The following is a 22,822-nucleotide window of genomic DNA, read 5'->3' on the forward strand; positions in this document are numbered from 1 at the left end:
TTTAGAGCGTTCAGGCTCTGGGTCAAATCTACAGCAGCTTCCAGGTCAAAACCTTCAGCTCCCATAACGGGGAACGGCTTTTCAAGAACTTTAATATTTGGGAGAGGGTGCGGTTGAGACCCCAACCTGGGAAAAAAAAAAAAAAAAAAAAAAAAAAAAAAAAAAAATCACCATCTAAAAATCCTCTCTGCCAAAGAACATTTAGCTTTAAAACCCATATAGCTAGTTATAGATAGGGATGCAACCACGAAAGATTTTTCTAACCGAAATAGAAGTACTGACTTACTCACCGATACGGAGTACTAACCAAAACACTAGTTGAGGGTCATAATCATATTGAACATATGATAATACGATAAAAATACAATAAAAGAGAAACCCTAAATCTATATGCTTAACTTCACGTTACTTAGTTTAGGTGTTTGATATTTGTTTACTTTTAAGCTTTTTACAAAATGATTAGAACTGGATATTAGTTTTAGCTCGCTTGGAAGACCTGCTGGAGAAGACATCTATTTTTTTGTTTGTTAGTTTTTTTTAATAGAGCAGATTAGAGTCAAACAAAAATAACAAAATAAAATAATATTTAAATCACAGACTAACTCTATTTTGGTCATATTGTATTTCACACGAGTAAGGCATTAAATTTCTCACCCCAGTCCTTAGGCGTTGTTAATACGCTGGGTTTGCCATCACACAGAAGGGAAGAGGAAGTTGCAGCTAGCAAGCAGATCCATGCATGCACCTAAAAGTTATCACTTTGCCACACAAAGGTTCAGAGGTAGGCAGTAGCTAGTTATATTTACTCAGTTACATTTAATTGAGTAACTTTATGATAAAAATGTACATTTAGGAGTGGTTTCACTGCACCTTACTTTTTATTTTTACTTAAGTAAAACCCTTCAGTTCTCTACCCACTGTGAGTGATTTTAAAAAAAAACATTAAAACCTAATATGCGTCATCAGACAGTATAAATTTAACTTAAATTACTATTCTCTTTTGTAAATAATCTTTGTTTAAATGTTAGTTGTATGTGCTGAGACATGGAGATCAATGTAATGTACAGAAACAAAGGAAATATTGTCAGTGGAGGTAGTGTTTTCTGTTCAGTCATGCATACTTTATATACTTCAAGAAATGGTTTCCTATGTTTTGTGTAAACAAAAAAAAAGATTTTGAGAAGATTTTCATGTGAATAAATGTAGTTCATTTTTTTACTGTAATCATAACTCTCTTCTAGCCTTTAAAATGTTATATTATAGTCTGTCTCATTATTTCATTTTAAACAATAGAAATGTACTCCTTAGTTGAGCAGCCTTTTAATCAAGTACTTTTTTACTCTTGTTATGTAATTGGTTGGATGACTATTTTTCACTTTTACTTCAGTAGAAACATGTTTGGGTATTGCTTCTTTGACAAGAGTATATATCTGTGTTACTCTACCCGCCTCTCAAAAGGTTAAGGTAAGTTCTTTCATCAATGGACACTGGAAAAGGAAGTTTTCAAGGTCAAACCTGAAATTCTGAAATGAAACGTCTACATGCTGGTGTTTTTATTTTTATTTTAGGCTAAATCGTTCAGCCCTGGAGTAACTCATATAGATCTTATCAAAAATAATTCCTCATAGCCATCATGAGGTATGGTGGTGGTGAGATGATAATTGGGGCTACAGGATGTCGATACTTTAGTCTTTAAGCTGCCGACTAATTCACCTGCATACCAAGGTGTTATCAAGTCAAGTATGTCACACTTAAAGCTTGGTTAAATTCGGTCACACAAAAGAATAATAATTCAAAGCACAGCAGCAAATAAAAAGAGAATATATGCTGCACTGCCCTAGTTAAACCCCTGATTTTATTCCAACACTAATGAAGTGGTAGGACAAACCAGAAGCTGATTTATTATTGTTACTAAAGGTGATAGTACAAGCTACTGAATCGTTGGGTGGATAAATTTTTCATACACTTCTTCTGCATTACTTAAATTATTGATAACCCATTGGACTATGTCCTATTTAACTAATTATAAGGCCTTACGAGAACTAAATGACTTCCTTTGTCTTGCTATTACACAGTTTGTTTACCTTTGGAGACAGAAAAAAATTATATTCAAATCTACTGGTTATTTATCAAATGCCAGTTAATCACAAACAGGAGATCTGAGTTATTATTCATATGGTTAGCTATTCTATGTACAGCCTAAAGTTAAAATCTCTAATGTCTCATTTGCTACAAACATGACCATCAGCAGCAAATAAATCCTGCCCATAAGTATCACATAAAGGCAGTACATGTACTTAACATCGCATATAATTATAATGGGTTTATAATAATCTTAACAATTTTAAAAAAGGGGAAAAAAATACAATGATAGAAAACATTCTCTCAATCAAAATGGTTTAAACTACTTAGTAAAGCATAGAAATCCAGTAACCTTTTGACCTGATAGACAAATGACAGAAGATTCCTGCTGAAAACCAGCCATCCCTGGTTTCAATGGTTTAGGGTCATCTGGCCCATACAGGAACTTTTTACTACATCATCTTAAAGAGCCATCCCTCTCTAATCAATTTATCCTCCTTTAATTTAGAATATAAACTTTCCCCTGCATCTTATGGCTGTTTCTGATTCAAAATTTCTGCATTTTTAATACAGTTCTCAATAGTTTAAATATCTGCAATTTGGATTTGTCAATGCTTTCTATACCTGCATTTATATTAATAATAGCATATATCAATAAGCATTGTCTTGTTGGAATCAAAATGCGCCAAAAAAAAAATCAAAAACCTTCATTTTTGAAATTTTTCTTCTTCTGAATTCAATGGAAAAGTGAAATGTGTGCACAGTAAATCAGATATATACTGTGTAAAATTACAAGTCGTATCAACATAATCTGATCTTTTGCTGGTTCATGAGTGGATTAGATTTAAGCACTACAATGTCAGTTAACAGCAATACACTGTGAGCGTGAAGGTTGTTATAGGGAGGCTCAAACTGCAGCTACTTTTATTATTCTCAAAATGAACTCAGATATGGAGAAGACACCTGAAAAGGCTCTGTCATTTCTGCTGAGAGTAAAGCCACTCCTGTTTAACACTTTAACGGGTGTTTGTCAAAGACCATGCTGGACTAGTAATTGGGGGCAGGATTAAAGTAAACATCTATATTTTCTCAGGAATAACCACAAAGACTGCTGTTTTCATAACCCTGGCTTGTAATCTCCAATTTAAGATGCTGAATCCTATTCATTCTCCCTTTCAAAATAATACAGTCCTTATTTTAAAGCAAGTGCTCTCACACACATCTAGTGTCACGTTGCCTCTACTCCTAATATAATATCAGTCTTAATTAAGTTAACAAAAAGGTTTCAAAAAAGGCCCAGAAATTACACCACAACAGCATTAGGGGAAGTTAGAACACCTGATACTAGAAAAATTAAACCCGTTTTGCTCTAGCTCCTCTTGCTTAGCTCTATATCACCATGAAAATGTTTTAAATTTCAATTGTTGCTTTTTCAGAACCAGCGCTAGTTTTTTTCAGATCTGGCTTTTTTAAATATAATAATCTATAGCAGGTATTAAGCATACATTTTAAATGAACCCACATTTCTGTATGTTTTCCTATTGGTCTTGTAATGTTATTTTAAATATCATATTGTCAATACTCTAATTTCCTAAATTTTTTAAGGGAATAAACATGGAGCTAACAGTTTTTGCTAAAGCTTACCTTGTTGACTGGTACTAGGGTATAATAATAGGGATTCATCCAGGTGTGTCTGGCCATTGTTGTCATGGTTACTGAGGTCAGACGCACCTTGATTAATCAGTTTGTCCAGCAATGAAACAAAGGAGAAGGCTGAAGTTCAGGAAGTAGTGGAGCTGTGCGTAGAGCCCATTTAAGCTACATTAGTTTGAAATGCCAATTCAGTTGTTACTGTTTTAAAACAGTGATGTCAAGTTTAACAAAATTTATTTTATTTTAATTTTTTTTTTTGCTTTACACATTCAGTGAAATCCATTCTGTTCCAAATACAAATAACCACTCATGACAGAAAGACAAAAATGCAAAATAATGAATCAAAGGTAATGAAATAAAATGAAAAATTATGCAGTTTATGATATAAGTGCACTTTGAGGTGGGAAAAAAAAATCTCTGCGAAATGTTCAAATAAATCCCTTTATCTTTAAATTAATGACAACATCCCTGGTTTTCAATGGATCCTTTTAAGATCACAGTGTGCGATCCAGCTCAAGACTTTCGGACGTGTTGCTCTTGTTAATCCCATCAGTTAATACTCTCTGGAACGCCACTACAGGAAAGGCAAATCAAATCAAATCCAACCAAGCAAAATCTCATCAGACAGATGTACCAACCAATGACACCGATAAATCAATCTAACTGTAAAAATATAAGAACACACACCAGTATGCACATACACACACTTTCTGATCAAGGCCTGAAGGCTTTCATGTAATAATCACCTTTGGGAGTGTTAAGCATGGAACGCCCACTGTGTCTGTGCATTCATTTAATACACCGCCACACAGCCAGTTATAAACAATACTTCTGGCGGAGCATTTTTTAACTAAATCTGATGCTAATAAATAAGGTAAACTCCAGTTAATATTTAAAGCTAATCATAGCCACAGAGCTGGAGAACAGACAAAGATAGATTGCTGCCCGCCGGGGCAAAGAGAGAGCTTTCTAATGGATGATCCCAGTAGACTGAGGTCTCCACTTTCCTCAGATTTTAATTCAAAAGCTCTTGTTCTAAAACAATATTCTCACAATCCCAGCTGAAATCAGCCATAATTAACCTAGCAAGCTTTTGACAAAAGCCGTACAACCATTTGTAAATAGATGACAAAGGGAAGGAAAAAAATGAGAAAGCCTCAAGATCATGTGCCAGGGTAAACCAGAGCAAAAATATTCTTACATACTTTAGAGCCATCCAAACAAAGTCACATGATGAGGCCTTTAAATTTTCAATGAATGACATCATGCTAACCATCAAACAAATGGGTAGTTACTGTAGGAAATTAGTATTATTCAATGTTTTTTGTGCTCTGTATATTCTCAAAAGGTCTGGTAACAGGAAAGCTGCACCAGATGTTGGTAACTACCCAGGTTATATAAACATACAAGTAAATAAACGACATGCTACTTCATTATGTGAGTTATATTTGATAAAGTGGAACACAGTTGTTCAAGTGCAATGTGTTTAAAATGTAGGAAAAAACAGCTTTTTAAAGATGAGTTGTGTATTGAAAATAAGTCCCGTGCATCGCTAGAGTATCAGCCTCAGTTCCCTTCAACAGAATTTTACAGAGATTCAAGTCTTTATTTTCATCTCTGAAGCCAATTAATTCATTTGGCTGGATGTGCAGTCCACCCTCGTATTATCCTCAAGACTGCCTGAGAACAATTTGACATTAATACTTCATTTATCAGTCTGCCAATATAGGGTGACAAAACGGCCCACAACATGATGCTCCTACCTCCAGAGTTCCTGGTTGGTGGGGTTTCTTTTGAATGATATCCGCTGCTATTCCTCCAACAAAAACCTGCCGTATGTACAGTAGTGATGTCCAAGGTTTTAATTCTGGTCCATATGACTTTACTAGACTCTCTGCTTATTCTATCAGCTTATTTAAATGTTTAGCAATAAGCTTTTAGTTAAATCTAATGCATATTTTCTTTAGTTACATGGTCTTTGCATTTGAATGGATTAGATATTGTTTTATTGACAAACTTAAAGTTATTAATTCCAGGTCTTTGCAAAGATGTGGTAATTGATTTTTGAAGTTACTTCTTTATTTATTTTTATGACCGCTGTTTCAGAAATCATGAAAGAAAAACCCTGATTTCAGTAGATTAATTAAGAAATTTTGTGGGATTTCTGAAAATAATAACTAGATTTTAGAAATAAATCTGCAATCAATGCCAGTAGTACGTTTTGCACCATAAGAGTTAGAAAGGAGAAACCATCACATTTCAGTTAATATTTTTACTTTCTATGCATGGTTGCGATTGGCTTTGTCTTTTTGTTAAATACTTATTTCTTTTATTCATCAACAATGCTTACATAAGTACTTATTTGTTTATTAAAATTCCTTCGCAATCATAAGTATTTGGCATCTTGACTGACATGATGTTCATTTCATACCCTTAGCTTGATCAGAAATGAATTTAAACAGAGGAGTTTTGGGATTTTTAATAAATTAATTTACAGATTTCTGATAATATTCTTGTTTGGAAAGATATTTTAGGAAAGAGGTTGATTCATATTTCACAAAGAGAATGTGCAGCAGTGGTGGAGGGAAATGGAAGGGTGGAAGGAGGCATTAGGAATGTGGGAATCCAGCTATGTCATGCTGGATGTAGTAGGGATGGGGGGGGGGCACAAACTCGCCCATAACATGAATGTTAAAAAAAAAAAAACGGAGGGACAGATGTTTTCCCATAGTGTCAGTGTCTGTCCAGCTACTTTCCAACTGACTCCTCTTACATAACCTCCTCCCCTCTTATTTTTAAGGCTTCCGTCTTTGTTTATTGGTTTATTTCTCTCACTTTTCAACCAAAAAATCTTATCACATTTGCACCATACTAACCCCTAATAACTCATCCAAAACTAAAGCTTTTGGCTGTAAAACACTATAGCTGCTGTTGCACTAAAGGAGCAAAAAACAAACCATTTTAATCCAGGGATAAAATTATTAACAAGAGGAATACAAAAATGCATTTGTTCTCCTTACTGATACAGATTCAGCTTACTCAAAAGGAATAAAAAATGCAATTGTTTTAGTCTTATTTGATTGAGATTTAACCAATTTACAATATGAATACAATACCGAATGAATGTGCTGCATGTGAGGGATTAATTCCACTAATAATCACTAAAATCTCCATGCTAGCAATAATTGCTTACATAATTACATTTACTGCAAGCTTTCAAACATGTGAAACATGGATCAATCCTGCTTGGTCCGAATAACAGAAACATACATATTCTGTTTCATCTCATGTCCCTAAAGCTGAAATCCTTCCTCATCAGCTGTAATCTACTAATATCAGCAAGGTCGTGGCTCATATGAAGGCTCCATTTTCTATTGGCCTTCTGTATTTCAATTTTATCTTTCAGGACAACAGTCGGACATAACAATGAGCAATCCAAGCAATGCAGATGGTTTCACTTGTCGCAAATGCAAGACACCATAAACACATACTCATGCACAGTGAAAGCCATTTCTTGAATCTCATGCTCTCCAAGCTGCCCTTCCCCCACCCTGAGATCACTCTCATTCTCACATGCGTGCACCTTGATTAATTAACGGCTGAGCCTCTGAAGCTGTTCTGACCTTTTCTTAACCCACATTTATATACACACGTTAACAAATGGCACTAACGGAATCAAAATGGAGCCCGCTAGGAACAAGAAACGGTTTTCCTTCATTCTGTGCAACATGTAAAACATGCAGTGTTTAGAAAGAGCTAGGTCTCTATAATAAGGCTATCTCATTATAGGGAGGTTGTTTTAATCACTAGGCCTGCCTAATGAAAACAACCCTGGTATCAAACATCGATTTCAGTATCAATTTGCTAATGAGACTTTATCCCTTACTCAACTGATCAGCAACAAATCCATATTTCTTTCATCTAATTTTGAAAGTCAGACACTAATTACATTTTAAATATAAATTTCAAAGCATGAAAAAAAAGGCAGTATCCTGGTGGCCTGTAGCGTCTGCATCAGTGTAAGCCTTTGGGAACCCGCAGTAGGTGTGCTAAATCTATAGGTATTAGTCATCTGCATTAGTGCCATACATCCAGATCATCTCCATGTACTGAAACCAGATTCAACACGTTCCAACAGAGGAACCAGAGTCAAAAGATATTTAAAAGGGGCGTCTTGACTAACTAACTAGCAAAGGTGGCTAAGAGTAGACTCACTTTTATTTTTCACTATTACAGCAGCTTATGTGATCTCTAGCAGACCCCAACAGAGTGAGCAGGAAGGTTTACCTGGTCATACCACTCCCGGTTGGTGCAGGTGCACTCAGGCCACCATCCTCCTTGTCCACTGGAGTTGTTGCCATTTACTTTGGGTCCACCCTTGGACTGGCCCTTTGGGTTGGGGCCTCCGGGGCCTCCACCAGACATAATCTTGCCCTTACTTCTCCCCAAAGTGCCACCTCCTCCTCCTCCACCACCACCTCCTCCACCTCCCATGTTTCCACCCCCTCCTGAGGCTGGAGGGGGTAAGGTCTGTCCTCCCCCATACCCAGGTGGGTATCCATAGGGCTCGGCCTGCCAGTCTCCTCCGTAAGCCGGGGCATCCATCCTGCGCAGAGCTGCCATACGGGTCACCTCATAACATTCTGGGCACTTGCAGCAGTGGTGGTGTTTGTGCATGCTGGCTGTGCTGGCTGGGCTGACGCTGAGATGAGCGGCGTGGCACTCGGTCTCTGCTGCCTCCTCAGATCTCACACGGCACGCTGTGATCGGCACACAGAGCACTTACGCCGAAGGAAATAACACAAATCACTGGAATTTGTACAGATTTCCCTTCTTTTTTCGTTTTTTTTCTCTTTTTTTTGGTCAAATCCGGCTGTTCCCCGCCTTATTCCTCGTGGACGAAGAGAAAAAAAAAAGGCTGAAACTGAGACAGATGGGAAGCAGCAACAGAAAAACAAAAATACAAAATGGGCACGTAGTCTTTGTCCTCTTGACGTAGAAGATCAAAGGAAATATTTAAGATATTGTATGCCACCACGCAATCAGAGACCAGCCCTGATGATAGAAATTATAGAAATTTCTTCTTGCTTCTCTTGGCTCACAGTGATACGCATATAAATTCATAGATATATAGATTCTTTTGTTTATATATCATATATATTTACACACACAAATACATATAAAAATATTAATATAAACAGACGAGCACAAATACGGATATGTACAAGGATAAATGTATATTTATATATATAAATATCTATATGCGTGTGTACAAATATATATATAGATATATAAACAATATGTATAAATAAATGATATCCGCAAATGAAAATCTTCCTTTGTTGATTTTGTATCTTCTTGATGTGTCAAAAAAAAATCTCACGTTTTTTTTCTTCCTCCTGCGTTGAAAATCGTTGCCTTTCGCTCTCTGTCTCTTTTCCCAGCCTGCAGAGAGGAGCTGAGCGCTGGATCGCCTCTCAGTCAGCTTGCCCTAGATGTGGATTATTCAGAGAGATGCGAGGAAGCAAGAGGGAGGTTGGTGAGAGAGAATGGGAGGTGGTGGTGGTGGGGGGGGATCGGGATACGTAGCAGCATCCTTCTAGCAGCTCAGTCCTGACAGCCACAGCCAATCAACTTGCAGCGTTACCATCAGCAGCAGCAGCACCAACAGGACTGAGCGCTTCACTAGCTGCCTCTTAAAGGGCCAGCGACATGGATGCCTCACTGCTGCCTGCCTTGGGTGAGGAGGCACTTCTTTATGAAGTACGCCATGGTAAAAGAAAAAAAAAAAGCATGACAAACGTTTGTTTCCTTGATATTTTAAGAGAAAGAGCAAGGGAGTCGTAATCCGCAATCAGTCAATGACGACCCCAGACAGTAATCCATCAAAAGAGAGTTTAATCCATGTTTTTCATCAGGCCAGTGCAGCCAAAATCCAACTTACAATGACCACCCCTGTCCCTCCAACTGATCACTGGCTGCCTCCTCCGGTCATCTCTAGTTCAGCCACAGACTTAGCGGCTGGCCTGTGCTGTGCTATCAGTGGCATTCCTCAGGCTCTCTGCCACAGCTCACATCAATGAATAACCTCACAGTAGAAGTATCACTGTGTATTACTTTTACTAGTAGCGGGGAAATTCAAGTGTACCAGCAGCAAAGAGGCAGGCAATTCAAAGAATTTTGATCCACACAAAGGTACAAAAATAAGAAACAAAGTGAGAATAAGAGACTGTAGAGTATGTGCAAATGAACAGGATAAGAAAGTGCAGTTATTCAAATCAATTCAAATACATGTCAGAATAGGCTGCTCTGCAACAGCTTCATGCATGGGCTGGGAAACGGTCTAAAAGTGACGATATTCTTGTCTCTCAGCACCTGCAGTGAGCTAAGGAGGCATCCTGGGACAGAGCTGGCCTTCTCGATGAATCTAATCTAACAGTTTCCTCTCAGCTGTAGAGAAGCTGCTGCTTTAACAGTCTTCATCCCCCCCCCCACTTTTTCACTGCGGGTTGTTGTTGAATAATTTTCCCGCTCATGTGCAAGGCTCGGTCAAAATAAGCTCAGCGGAAGAAATCTGCCCTCGTGGAGCCTGGTTTAGAAACCGTTGGGGAATTATTTCAAGTTCACAATGATGACATCAACGCATGTGTACCAAACCAATAAGATTACACGCTTTGGCTTTCAAGTGGGTGGAGGAAGAGACTGAGAGTGTGAATGTGTAAAGGGAAAAGAAGAAAAGGAGAGCATACATGGCTTTCATGTTACTGTGGCAGTTAGATTTTTCAGTAATTTGATAGGACTGCCTGTGAGCCATTTTACATGCTAATGAATTTATGGTTTAATTCTAATATGAAACATCTCGATATGGAAAGAGAAGGTTTGTCTTTAGAGGGAGCTGGTGGAAAGTGTTACACTGTCGCCATTAAAGCCCTGTACGTATGTATTATTAATGAAATGTGATGGGGAACAGAGCAGGGTGTGTCATTGTGGGGTAGAGTGTGTTTAAATGTAGCCTTGCACGTTATCAAATCAAACTTAAATAAAAAGCTTTTCTCGTTGTATGCACAGTTAAGGCAAACGTTTCCCTGTTCAAAGAGTGACTGTACTTTCAACATTGAATGTCAATTAAAAAAAATATAAAATAAAATAAGCCTGCTGTAAGTACAATAGTAATATAATAAATAGCTATGCAGAAAAGAGCATCAGCTTGCAACATTATCTGTTTTTTATATCATGGGGCTTATAATAAAACAGTGCACCTTTGCTATGTTTCAGCTTTAAATTTAACATCAGTTTAGCATTCTGATCAAACTAAAAAAGGATCTTAGTATGAAGCTTTGCTGCATTCTGTAACAACCCTTCTAAGAGACTCACACAGCAGGCTCAGCCACACTTAATTACATGCAACAGTAACTCACTTCTTTCTAATGATATTCTTTCACTCCATCCTAGTCTCACCACCAGGAACTGCAATCCAATACAGAAGCAAGGAACCTCTAAATGCTTCAGGATGAGGCCACAAACCCCTCTGAGGTCAATGAGGGTGGTGAGGTAGAGCTTTGAAGCAAACGATGGAAGCACATCAATCCAGACACACACCTGACCGCTTACATACTGAAACTAAACCTTCCCACTTTTATTCTATGGCTATAGTCAGGGCAGTCAGAATGCGTAAATAAATAAACTGAACCTAAGATACTGATTTGCATTATTAAGAAAAAAACTTGAAATGAAAGCAGGGAGTGTCTTCTTATAATATTATCTATATGAGCGACAAATTTGTAAAGCTAAAAAGAACAGGGTTGTATATTATACAGCAAAGGCAAACTTTAGGTTTGAACCAAGGCTTAATGATAATCCTGATAATTATTTTTTCAGTTATACCCTATCAAGAGTTACAACTGGACTAAGGATTGTTCTGATAATAATCATTAAACAACGAATTAAGAAGTAAAACGTTAAATTCATATATCAGCTCCAATTTAAGACAGATGCATTAAAAAAAAAGGATCAGAGTAAAAGTTTTAAATAAAAGCTCAATACCACTGATTGTTTAACATTAAATATCCAAAATGAAGAGAACAATGAGATCGGTTAATTATTGCTGCTGTTTTTAATCTTTATAGTAGTGGTAATGCTGCCAAAATGTTTAAAACCTAAATTACCCAAAATAAGATGGAAATAAATATACTTAAATAACAATTTTTAATTAATTGCAATAGAATAGAAAATAATGTAACTCATAGAATTAAATAAAGAATGTAAATAAATCTCAAATAGGTTAAATTTATATAAAATTAAATACAGTCAAGTGTAATTAAACCTAGGTGAACGATTCATCCATCTAACTTATATGCAAGTTCAAATTATATTATATTAATGTAACAGCCAGAGGGCTTAATCAATACTTTTTATTTTGAATAAATGTGCGTTCTGAAAATCTCCTTGGCAAATTAAAAAGATGCATTCAATTAGGAGACTCTCAGTATACCACCTTGCAGTTCCTTTAACACCATCAGCTCAGCAACAGTCTGCACAGACCTTATTACATAAACCCACCTGGACATCCTGGCATAAACCCGCACACATACACATTCAGTTAATAACAAGTATTACAACCCCCAACCACTGCACAAACCGTGCATTGAGCTTTTCAGTCATTTCTAGGCATTTCTCTGAGAAGCTGTGTGACTGCTCCTTTGTCACCTGACCGGATGTAGGACCATAAAAGGACAGTCGGTAGTGAGGCAGTCTTAAAGTGGCAGGGTCCCAATAAAAATGGACTAGGCATCTCTGCTGTAGCATTTGATTATTGCAGGAATGATGAAGAAGCATGTTTTATATGTAGTTTCAATAGTAAAGGAACCTAAATATGCAACTCTACATTTAATACATGAAACCTATGTGGAAGTACGTAGAATAAGGTCTTAAATAAGGGGGTTAAATAACAAAATGAAATGCCAATTAACCAAAAACACTATTAAATAGGTTTTAGTTGCAAAAAAGAAAAAAATTAGAGGAAAAGGGCGAACGGAAAAAATGCCCACTAAGAGAAGCTAAAAAATAAGAGCTGAGAAATACTGTTTGTGCAAGCATAAAAGAAATGAAGCCAAAGGAGAAGAGCCATGAAAGGGATGCAAGTAGGTGGTAAAAAAGGAAGGTGAGGATATTCAGAAAAAGCATAAAGGTGCTGCAGGTCCATGACAGATACCACAGTGGAGAAGAGAAGAAGCTGAGGTGCCCTGTGTGTGGGCAGAAATGCAATTACTAGAGGGGGCTTTACTGAAGCATGGTGCTGAACAGAAGGGGAAGTAAAAATAGAGAGATGCAGAGAAAACAACAAAGTGCTTATGCATCTGTGAGTGCAGCGGAATGCTAAATAAACTGTAATTGCCCACTCACCCCGCTACAGACAAGTGCAACGCACCTGAAATCAGTGTGCTTGCTGAGTGTGCATCGTGGCAAATGTGTAAAGATGGTGTGAAATCAGAGCAGAAAGAAAGGAATAAAAAAAAAAACATTAACAGGAATTAAAAGAGGAATGGAAAAAGACAACATGAAAAACAGAGAAGCGAGGAGAGAGATAGAGGCAGAGCTGTCTGTAGGGATGCAAGCGGGGGAGGAATGTGGTTTCCATGGTAACTGGGGGGGAGCTCTGGGTGTCCGTTCCAGCTCCGCACTGCACCGGCCCTTGCCTCTCAACCGCCTTGCTATCCCTCTCCAGCCTCCCCCACCGCATCTTTCTCAATAGCCCCCCCCCTGAAACACACACACACACACAACCCCCTCGTCTCTCCTCCTTTCCCCTGCCTCACCTCCCTCCCCCAATGTGACAGTGGGAGGATCAAACATGCACACAACCTGTGCCGTCACTGGATTCTCATGCAGGCATTATCATCCATGCACACTGAACCCATGTGCTTACCGCCTGCACCCCCCTTGTTTTTTCACCCCTTCAACTCCCCTGATCTTCACGCCTACAGCCCTCCAGCCCCACCGCCGCTACCGACTCATTGCACTAGATCGGGGCGCAGCTGAGAAGCTAAGGGCCTGCGGCCACTGTGCTGCCATGAGCCACTGGCCGTGCTGTAATAGGGAACGCATGTGAACACAAGGGCCTGTAAAAGCACGGAGGAAAATGGCAGGCTGCTGAGACATGAAACAAAAAGATCAGGACTGATCCGATTACAAGTGTGAGCAGCATATTGGCCAGCCTCTGAAGAAACTGCTGAACATCTTGTTTATCTGGCAAAAAGTTGTTTCATCTGAGGCCAAAAGCAGCAGTTGAAGAAATTAGATCCTTCAGTTAAGCAAATAAACGTAAGAATGTGTTCACTATAGATGCTGTCATTCAATTTAAACTCTAGACAGAAATATTTAATGGAAAATCTTAAATAATCTGATTAAAAACGCCCCAAAAAGGAGACCCTCACATTTTTCAGTATTTAAAACAGATGAACAAGGAGTTTATCATTGTAAAGTTAAATAAAAATGTGTATAGTTTGAAAACCTTTTCACAAATAAAAATCTAAAATAGATATCTTGCTTTGATTTAAATATCTGTTGAATTTTTTTTCACAGCAGTTACAGCAAAAAGTATTTTGAGGTATGGACCATGACACATCTAAAACTGGAAGGTTTTACCCACTCTTTGTAAAATACAGCAGCTTGTAGTTATTTTTTTGCAAGTTGTCAATTCTTAAACAGTTTGCTTACGCTTGATATCTAGTTGGAAGGTGATTAATAGACTCAACAGTTATCTCAAACTGTGCTTTGGCTTTCCTGCTATTTTAAAGAAGCCTAGTCGCATTGTATGACAGAGGAAACAGGAAAAGTCCAGAACACTACATAAATGTAGGTGTTCACTAACGTACATCCTAAAGCTGCAGAAGCATTCAGATTTACAGACAAGTTTATAGATCCTAGAGTACATGGCCTTCTTATTAATGATACTAGTGATAGCAAATCTATTCTTAAGCTCTTACGTTAAATTGACAGAATTGTTTTATACTTTTTGTAAATGCATACAATATTTGTGTTTGTTCAAGTTTCCATTTAGTAATACAAGCTGCAAGCAGGTGGCGCACAACAGTGTTTAAGTCAGTTGAATAAGCCTGGTGAGAAAATCCTGTTCAGGTTAAAAAATAACCGGGGAAATAGAACCAGGAGAAAGCTTGGCAAATATTGTTTAATTTGCACGTAAATGTTTTTTTTTCAGTCATGGTATTTGACTAGGTCCTGTTAGTTGTGTTTGAAGGTAAAAAATAACTAGAATTTTAATTAACCATTTACCACCCAAAACATAAACCCTGCACCTTGTATTAAGGCGCTTTAATTATCCAGGCTTAGCATTACCACATGTCTAAAGAATATCGGCGAGTTTGAATTAAACACTCTCAAAAATATGTTGTTGAAAAGGAACTAAATCATCGGGATGAACTTTCTTTCTTTGCATATTTACCTGACCAGTGGGGCCTTAATTGAAAACTTTACAAGTAGTTGTAAATATCTAGACTTAGTTAATCCTGAATCAATTACTGCCTGGCTTTACTTACCTTTGGCATCTCGACGAGGGAGCGCGCCACAACACCAGAAACTCGTTCCACTTTGAGAGGACTGCTCCTGCTGGTCACTCGCACCCGAGACACAGCTTCATCCTCCAGGTCCTGCCATAAACAGAGAAGTTTATATGAAACAGCATGGATTCTGCCTGATAGAAAGCCCAGCCATGGAGTGGTGACCTATCCAGAGATACTCTCCAAGCAACTATGAATATGATGAAGCAGGCAAAGAAGAGTAGATAGATCTTTTGGGTTACACTAAGGGCTTTATTTTAGGTGTTTACATTGCTAAGAAAAAGTTTGTGCTGCTCTGTCAAACTCTAAAGTGATCAGCCATACGGGTTTGTGAGATCTCTGTAACCGACTAACACGTGCATCAGAGAGTTTGGTGACTGCATAAACACAGCTGAAACCAAATTGTTACTTCGACACTACATTTGTTTATTTATTTGGATCCCCATTAGCTGTCAGTAATTTGACAGCTATTCTTCCTGGGGTCCCTTTAAAATTACAGATACACAAAATATATCAAATGATCACATCATAAGAACAACTATAAATTTCAAATGATATCACATTACAGTACAATATGTTAAACAAATATTCATATATTAAGACTATCAACAAAGTATTTTTTTAAAGTGTTTTAAATGCACCTTTCGTAGTAGCAGTCAAGATGTTATGAGGCAGTTTAACTACATAAAAGCACAAATCACCTTTTTTGCTCACTGTCTGACTTTGAATCAGGATAAACGTTTAATAATTTGTGTAATTCTAAGTATTATTTTTTTTATAAAAGTGTTGAAATGCTCACAAACGTGTAATATGCCTTTTAGCAAATGTGAAACAACCAGATTAAGATGTACCGGTAATGGCTTTATAAGGACTAGCTGTCGATGTTTTTCAAGACAACACCTCAAACACACAGCTGCATTGATTGATGTCTTGGCTGTGTCTCAGAGATGATGAGCAAACAATCCTGCAAAGTTGTTAAGAGATTGTCACCATCTTTAATAAAGCAAGGCTTACAGATTTGACTGAAACCCAAAGAGCGAGAAGCTCCAAATTAAAGTTTGCAAATTCAGTCAGGGATAGGAAAGTCTTGATACGATGTTAACATTTCAGATTTATATATAATTTTTATGATATATCTAAGCTTTGAGCATTTGCTGATACAGATATTAACTTGATACAAAAAGCATAAATCATACTTACTTTTACTGATTATTTTTTAGTGTTGGATGTCACATTACTCAAACAAAGAACAGTCAACCCCAATAGGTATGAGAACACCATCTCGACTTTGAGTATTGGGAGCCAGCATCCTGTTGTAAAGGTTTTTTTTTGTTCAGGAGGGAGTGGTGCACTTCACAATACAGGTGGTATCTTAAGATGGCCTCTTAGGTACAGTATCTAGCAATTATGACACCTCAGCACATTAAATAGAAAGTTAAAGCTCAGGCATTAATGGAATAACCCTTAACTTCCAACCAAATTGTTAAAAAGAGCCTTATGACACCAAAGTAAACAGTTATCATCTTCACCGCAAAAAATTGAACTCTAAATAAGTGTTTTTTCTTAAAATAAGTGCAGTTTTTTTCTTGAATTGAGGAGGTAACTGAGACACTTTGGCAATGTAACAAGACAATTTATGTTTAAAATAAGAAAAAAAAAACAACTTGACTGTCTTATTTCAAGAGCACATTATTTGATTATCTTATTTTAAGAGTAAAAGTACTCATTCCATTGGCAAATCATCTTATTTCCCTATTCAAATTAAAGTTAAGCACACTTATTTTGAGAAATTTTTACTTATTTCTAGATAGTTTTTGCAGTGTAATCCTTGCTTTTCCAGAATATCTAGCAGAATTTTCCGTTGCAAATAACTGTCATGAGCGCATGAAAGACATGAAAATATACATCAATCCATCCATCTTCTACCACATTTCCACCAGGCTCACCGGGGGCTGGAGTCTACCTCCAGCTGTCTTTGTGCAAAAAGCGGGTTACACCCTGAACCGCTCACAACTTAGGCAAATTCAGACACCGATTAACCTAACGGTTATGTTATCCCATTGTTGGAGGAAGCTTAAGTACAGACAGAACCCACGCATGCATGGGGTTTCATTTGCTTGAGTTTAAATAACTAAGTATAAATAATCTGTGCAAATATACCTCCCAAAAAAAGTAAAAGTAGCTCTTTAACATTATTACTTAAAGGTGTACTGCCATGTTAAATGCTTATAAAAGAAACATTTGATCACAAATAAAAAAGGCTATACATACCAAGCATCCATCCTGATACTGTTTTGAGTCCTTTTTGAGCCTAAATAGAATTCCAGCATGGCCATGATCAAACATAAACACTGATGTGGAGCCATCCTCTGGCAGTATTGCTGAACTATAAGAAAGCCAGATAGCTCCAAAAGAAGCAACTATCTAATAGAGACCAAGCATTTAACAATTCCTCACAGAGAAGTGACAGCTCACCGTGTTCGAAAACAAACGGATATTAATCAAATCAACTGAAACTGATCAACAGCAACTCTGAGTTCTAGTGAATCCTCCCCAGAGCGTCCTATCAGAACATCAAGGGAAAAGAAAATTATCATTCCTGCCCAACACATAATGGGACACAGAATCAAGGTAAGAACCATCAAATCTATCAATTTACAATATTATTTGAACTTAAGAGACTAATAATAGCTTTGCTATGACTAGTATTAGTATTATAGATCGAATCTATCCACCACCTTAGCAGCCACATCTGAAAGCCTCGGCAGCGTTAGCTTCTGCTTCAGTGAACGGTGATATTCATAGTGTATTCCGAGTGCTGTTTGAGTCTTATCCCTTTTGGAATAAAACTTTTTTTTGTGTTTTTTCACAGTGGATATTGACCTTTCTTCATTATTTTCCCACTTCACCGGGAGGTGCTGCCTGGCTTAGCCACGGTAGGCTGCGTCCTTGTTAGCTGCACATGTGCAGTATCGTATCTCCTTTGTTATTGTAAATATACACGGAGGGCTTTACTTACTGACAAACTGAGCACAAACAAAGAGTTAAACACTAAATAACAAATAATAGCAGGATGTGGTGATCTTTCAGACATACTTTCAATGCATCCTGAGTGAGTTGCTTGCATATACATTTACAGGGGTGTCAAACCGGTTCCAGAAAGGGCTGTGTGGCTGCAGGATTTCTTTCCAACCAAGCAATAGCACACCAGACTCCAGTCATCTCATCAAGGGAGTCCCATCTTACTATGATGACTTGATGAGATTTTTATATATACATAAATACATATACATATATATATACATATATATATATATATATATATATATATATATATATATATATATATATATATATGCAGTGAAGAATGTTAAATTACACTATGCGTAAAGTAGCCGGCAAAGCTAAAGAATATTGCGTACCTGAAATGTATGCCCACCATTTCTGCAATTTAGACCACAGAGTCCAGTAAACGTCACCAGAGGGCAGCCTTTAGAGCAGGCCATCACTAGTAACGAGTTCTATATAAAAATAATACCAAAAGCTCTGGAAAAATTACTCTGCAGCAGCTATGTGAGACAACATCTACTCTGCTCTCCTTTTCAGTTTAAAAAGTGTTTATATAGAAACAGCCCTTAGCCGTGAGGATGCAGGCTGGGGTACTGCAAAAGAACAAACAGGTAAGAGTAGGCATTTGAATTTATGTCATGTCTGCAGTCTTTTCTCAGCATTTACTTCAAATTCAAAGCTATGTTACTTGATGAGACCTCATGTAATGTCAGAGATGGTTGTTTGCTTTAAGCTTTGACAGCTTTATTTCCTTACGGCAGAGGCAACAGTCGGTGAACAGAAAGTAGAAAATTCAGAGCTGCTCCTCCCTGCTTCCTGCTTTGGGTACTGAAAGCAGCTAAGGGTCTGCCCTTTGCACCGACATTCACAGACATACATAAAAAAGACTCTAGGTGTGCTTAAAATGGGTTTATTTTTTTATTTGTTATTATTTCTCTATAAAAATGTTACCACCACTAAGAGAGTTTGCTCTGACAAGGTTGTCAATATTTAATCCAAAGACGGGCTTTCCTCCTCTCTCACCGATTACTCTGCCCAAAATCATTGAATTTGCAGACTCATTTAGTTTCCCTCCCACCCTTCACTCAGGTGACAGCAGGGTTTGAATACAGATGAGCACTTCAGTGGATGTACATTAAGGTCTTCTTTTTTTTCTCCCCTCTCGAACTCCCCAGCAGGAACACTTCAGCCTTCTATGCACACCACAACCAGCTGGTATCCAAAGGAGGAAAAACCAGAGAATTAGAAAGTCAACAGGGTGGATCACAGGGCTACAGAGAGGACATAAATTAAGTTCAGACTGTGGTCCTAATTTTAATTTCAGCATCTTAAACTGGGGAAAGGCATAGTCTGAACACATGGAACACGAAGAGGCAGCAATTCATGCTTAACTTATTCAGCAATTCCTTAACAACAGCTGCTTATTTACTAAAAAGTATGACAAAACACAGAGGAATACTTTGATTTTTAAAGCCGAGTAGTTTGAATTTCTACCTTAGAAAGTATATAACTATCAGTAGTCAAAGGGTCGCCCAAAAAGAGCTACTAAAAATCCAAATAAAAATCTGGTAGACTGTAAAACCTTAAGATGGAATTATCTAATATTCAATTTTATTATACTGTAGTTTTTTTTTTTTGTTGTTGTTGTTTTTCCTGATGGAGGTCCAGTACCGAAACACTGCAAATAAATGTCTCCAATGCAAGCTGGACAGTTTGTGGAGTTCCTTTTAAAAATTTTCTTTTCCATTTCATAAAATGTTAGTAAACACAATGGCAATGCGAGTTACACTAAATCAAATATTTAAATGATAAAGGAAACTAGAATTGAAACTTTTTTAGTTGCTGAACATTTGTGAGTGAGTAAAACACCTAAACATTTTTTTAAGCTCACTGAAGTAGAAAAAACATTTATGAGTTTCAGACAGTTGGCAGAGTTACTGATGACTGTAATTTAACTCGTTGATGCAGAGTTTTGCCCCTTGTGTAAAGGTAACACACAAACTCAATTTGTAATGTTTTTAGCAAAATTGTAGATGTTACTACGCTACCTATATTGTGTGTGATTAGGGTCACAGAAAAATTTCATGACCCACTAATATACCTCCGCAACCCACCAGGGGTTTATGAACCCCACCATAAAGACCTCTGCTTTAGCACTTACATTATTCTTATAATATAAAGTTATTGAAAAAATGTTATGTGTGTTGACTGCAATACTTTGGGATTTTTTTTCTTGCTGACTAAAATCCTAAATACATCTTTATTAAAAGCAGTTCGGGTATAAAGTTAAGACAAAGATCTCCAGACTTAAAATAGGCTAAAATGGGTAAAGTATGTGACTACATCAAATTTTTGACACATCTTCTCCAGTCTGCCGCCAACATTCGACCTACATAACTGCTCCACTGAGAACGTCATGTCCTCCACTCTTCACCTGAGCCTGGCACACCTGGAGGAGAAGAACGCCCACGTGCGGATGCTGTTCCTGGACTTCTGTTTAGCTTTAAACACCATCATCCCATCGCATCTGATGGGCAAACTGGAACAGCTGGGATTCAATACACCCCTCTGCAATTGGCTGCTAGACTTCCTCACCAACAGACCTCAGTCAGTCCTGGTCGAACAGAACACCTCTGATGTCATCACCCTAAGCCCAGGCTCCCCTCAGGGCTGCGTCCTGAGCCCCCTGCTGTTCACTCTGATGACACATGACTGCATCCCCCGGTTCACCACCAATCACATTGTAAAGTTTGCAGACGACACCACAGTGGTGGGCCTCAGCAGAGACGACAACAACCAGAACTACAGAGAGGAGGTGGAGCAGCTGGTGGACTGGTGCAAAGATAACAGCCTGATCCTGAACGTGGAGAAGACAAAGAGGAGATCATCGTCGATTTCAAGAAGAACCGGCCTAACCACACTCCATTGGTCATCAACAGCTCAGCTTTAGAGGTGGTCAACAGCACCAAATTCCTGGGGGTGTACATCACAGACACCCTCACCTGGAATGTAAACACCACCTCATTGGTCAAAAGGGCACAAAAGTGCATGTACTTCTTTTTGCGGACCTTCCCCCACCCATCCTCACCACCTACTACAGAAGCACCATAGAGAGCGTTCTGACCAGCTGTTTCACTGTGTGGTGTGGAGGCTGCAGCGCCTCAGACTGGAAGAAGGTGAAAAGAGTGGTGAGAACATCAGAGAAGATCATCAGGGCTCCTCTTCCCTCCATAAAAGACATTTCATCCCTGAACGAAATTTCTTTTTGTATACACTCTGTGTGTACAAAATGATAATAAAGTCTGTCTATGTCTAAGTCTGACTATACTTTCACTAAAACCATTAACGCTCTCTTGTTGACCAATTAAAAATGTGGTCAAAACTGACAGCGGTCATATATTAAATTAAATTTGGACATGTCTCTTCAAATAATGTGTATGATGAAAAAGATGAAAATTTAGGCCTTTAATTTATCAGAAATAGTCTGTTATCCCATTTCTCTGGTATTATTGAGGGTAACAGTATTTCCCCTTCTATTTTTCAATTCAATGATCTACAGCTTTCTACCAATTAAATGTGGCCGTTTCACTATATAAAAAAACCCCAAAACGTAGCGATAAAACAGTTAAAAAAAGGGGGTGAGGGTAAAAAATGCATCCCTTATTCTTTTGCCACTGCTGAAGATGTCCTGGTTTAGATAGTTTGTGTGTATTTCATGTCCTGTATGAAGTCATAGCAGCCGTGACTCATGGTAAAACGCTTTTCAGGTAGGAGTGCGATGACTACAGGTAATGACATTTTGTGTTAGCTACCAAGTAAAAGCAATCCAACACAACACAAGTGACACCCGATGCAAAGTAAACATGAAGCACATTTTCTCTGATCTGCAATAAAATGTGAAGCTGTAAAATTACCTCCCACGCATCCTGCTTGCCGTCTTCTTTTACAACTGTTTGTTCTGCATTCAATTGCAAGGTCACCTCGTAACACTCTTGAATATCTGTAGGGGGAAAAATAAAAACAATAATCAACTTTTTTTTTTATCTTGTATAAAAATAAATACCACATAACACTTTCTATTTAGTTATATGCATTTCCCACCAATAATTCTGCAGTCTTCTAAAGCTCAGAGCTTTGATTGGCTGAAGAAAAAAAAACTGTATCAATCATGAGCCGTTTGGGAGATACCTTGCTTGTGGGGGTGGGAGTTATCTGTCTGCATGGAAAACAAGTCTTTTCATTTCCAAACACATCCCAAATACACTTACCTATGTGATGCAGGATCAGGGTAAAACAATGTCAGTGTCTAAGAAAATCACAAAAATGCAGAACTAGAAAAATATGCAGAAAAATATGAACTTTTCCTTTTTTTCCTGACATAAATACATAAGTTTCTGAACAATGCTAGAAAATCAAAAGCAGGCATTCATATCCAATGTCAA

At 37.8% G+C, this 22,822-nt stretch overlaps 1 protein-coding gene across 8 annotated transcripts in view; it reads right to left on the reverse strand.

Moving 5' to 3' along the window:
- Positions 1-22,822, reverse strand: part of dlg3 (discs, large homolog 3 (Drosophila)) — a 131,022-nt gene that overhangs the window by 91,005 nt on the left and 17,195 nt on the right. For 4 of the 8 annotated variants that reach the window (XM_015387092.1, XM_015387088.1, XM_015387086.1 and 1 more), the window contains exon 1: positions 8,023-9,236. In XM_015387092.1, the coding sequence (XP_015242578.1) occupies positions 8,023-8,412 (390 nt within the window). In that variant the 5' untranslated portion in view covers positions 8,413-9,236. Of the gene's footprint in view, positions 1-8,022; positions 9,238-15,290; positions 15,402-22,294; positions 22,381-22,822 lie in introns of those variants that run through there. The other 4 variants (XM_015387090.1, XM_015387089.1, XM_015387094.1 and 1 more) reach the window with 2 other exon arrangements.

The sequence above is a fragment of the Cyprinodon variegatus genome, unplaced genomic scaffold, assembly GCF_000732505.1.
Source record: "Cyprinodon variegatus isolate N-32 unplaced genomic scaffold, C_variegatus-1.0 Scaffold385, whole genome shotgun sequence".
NCBI classification, from domain to species: Eukaryota; Metazoa; Chordata; class Actinopteri; order Cyprinodontiformes; family Cyprinodontidae; genus Cyprinodon; species Cyprinodon variegatus.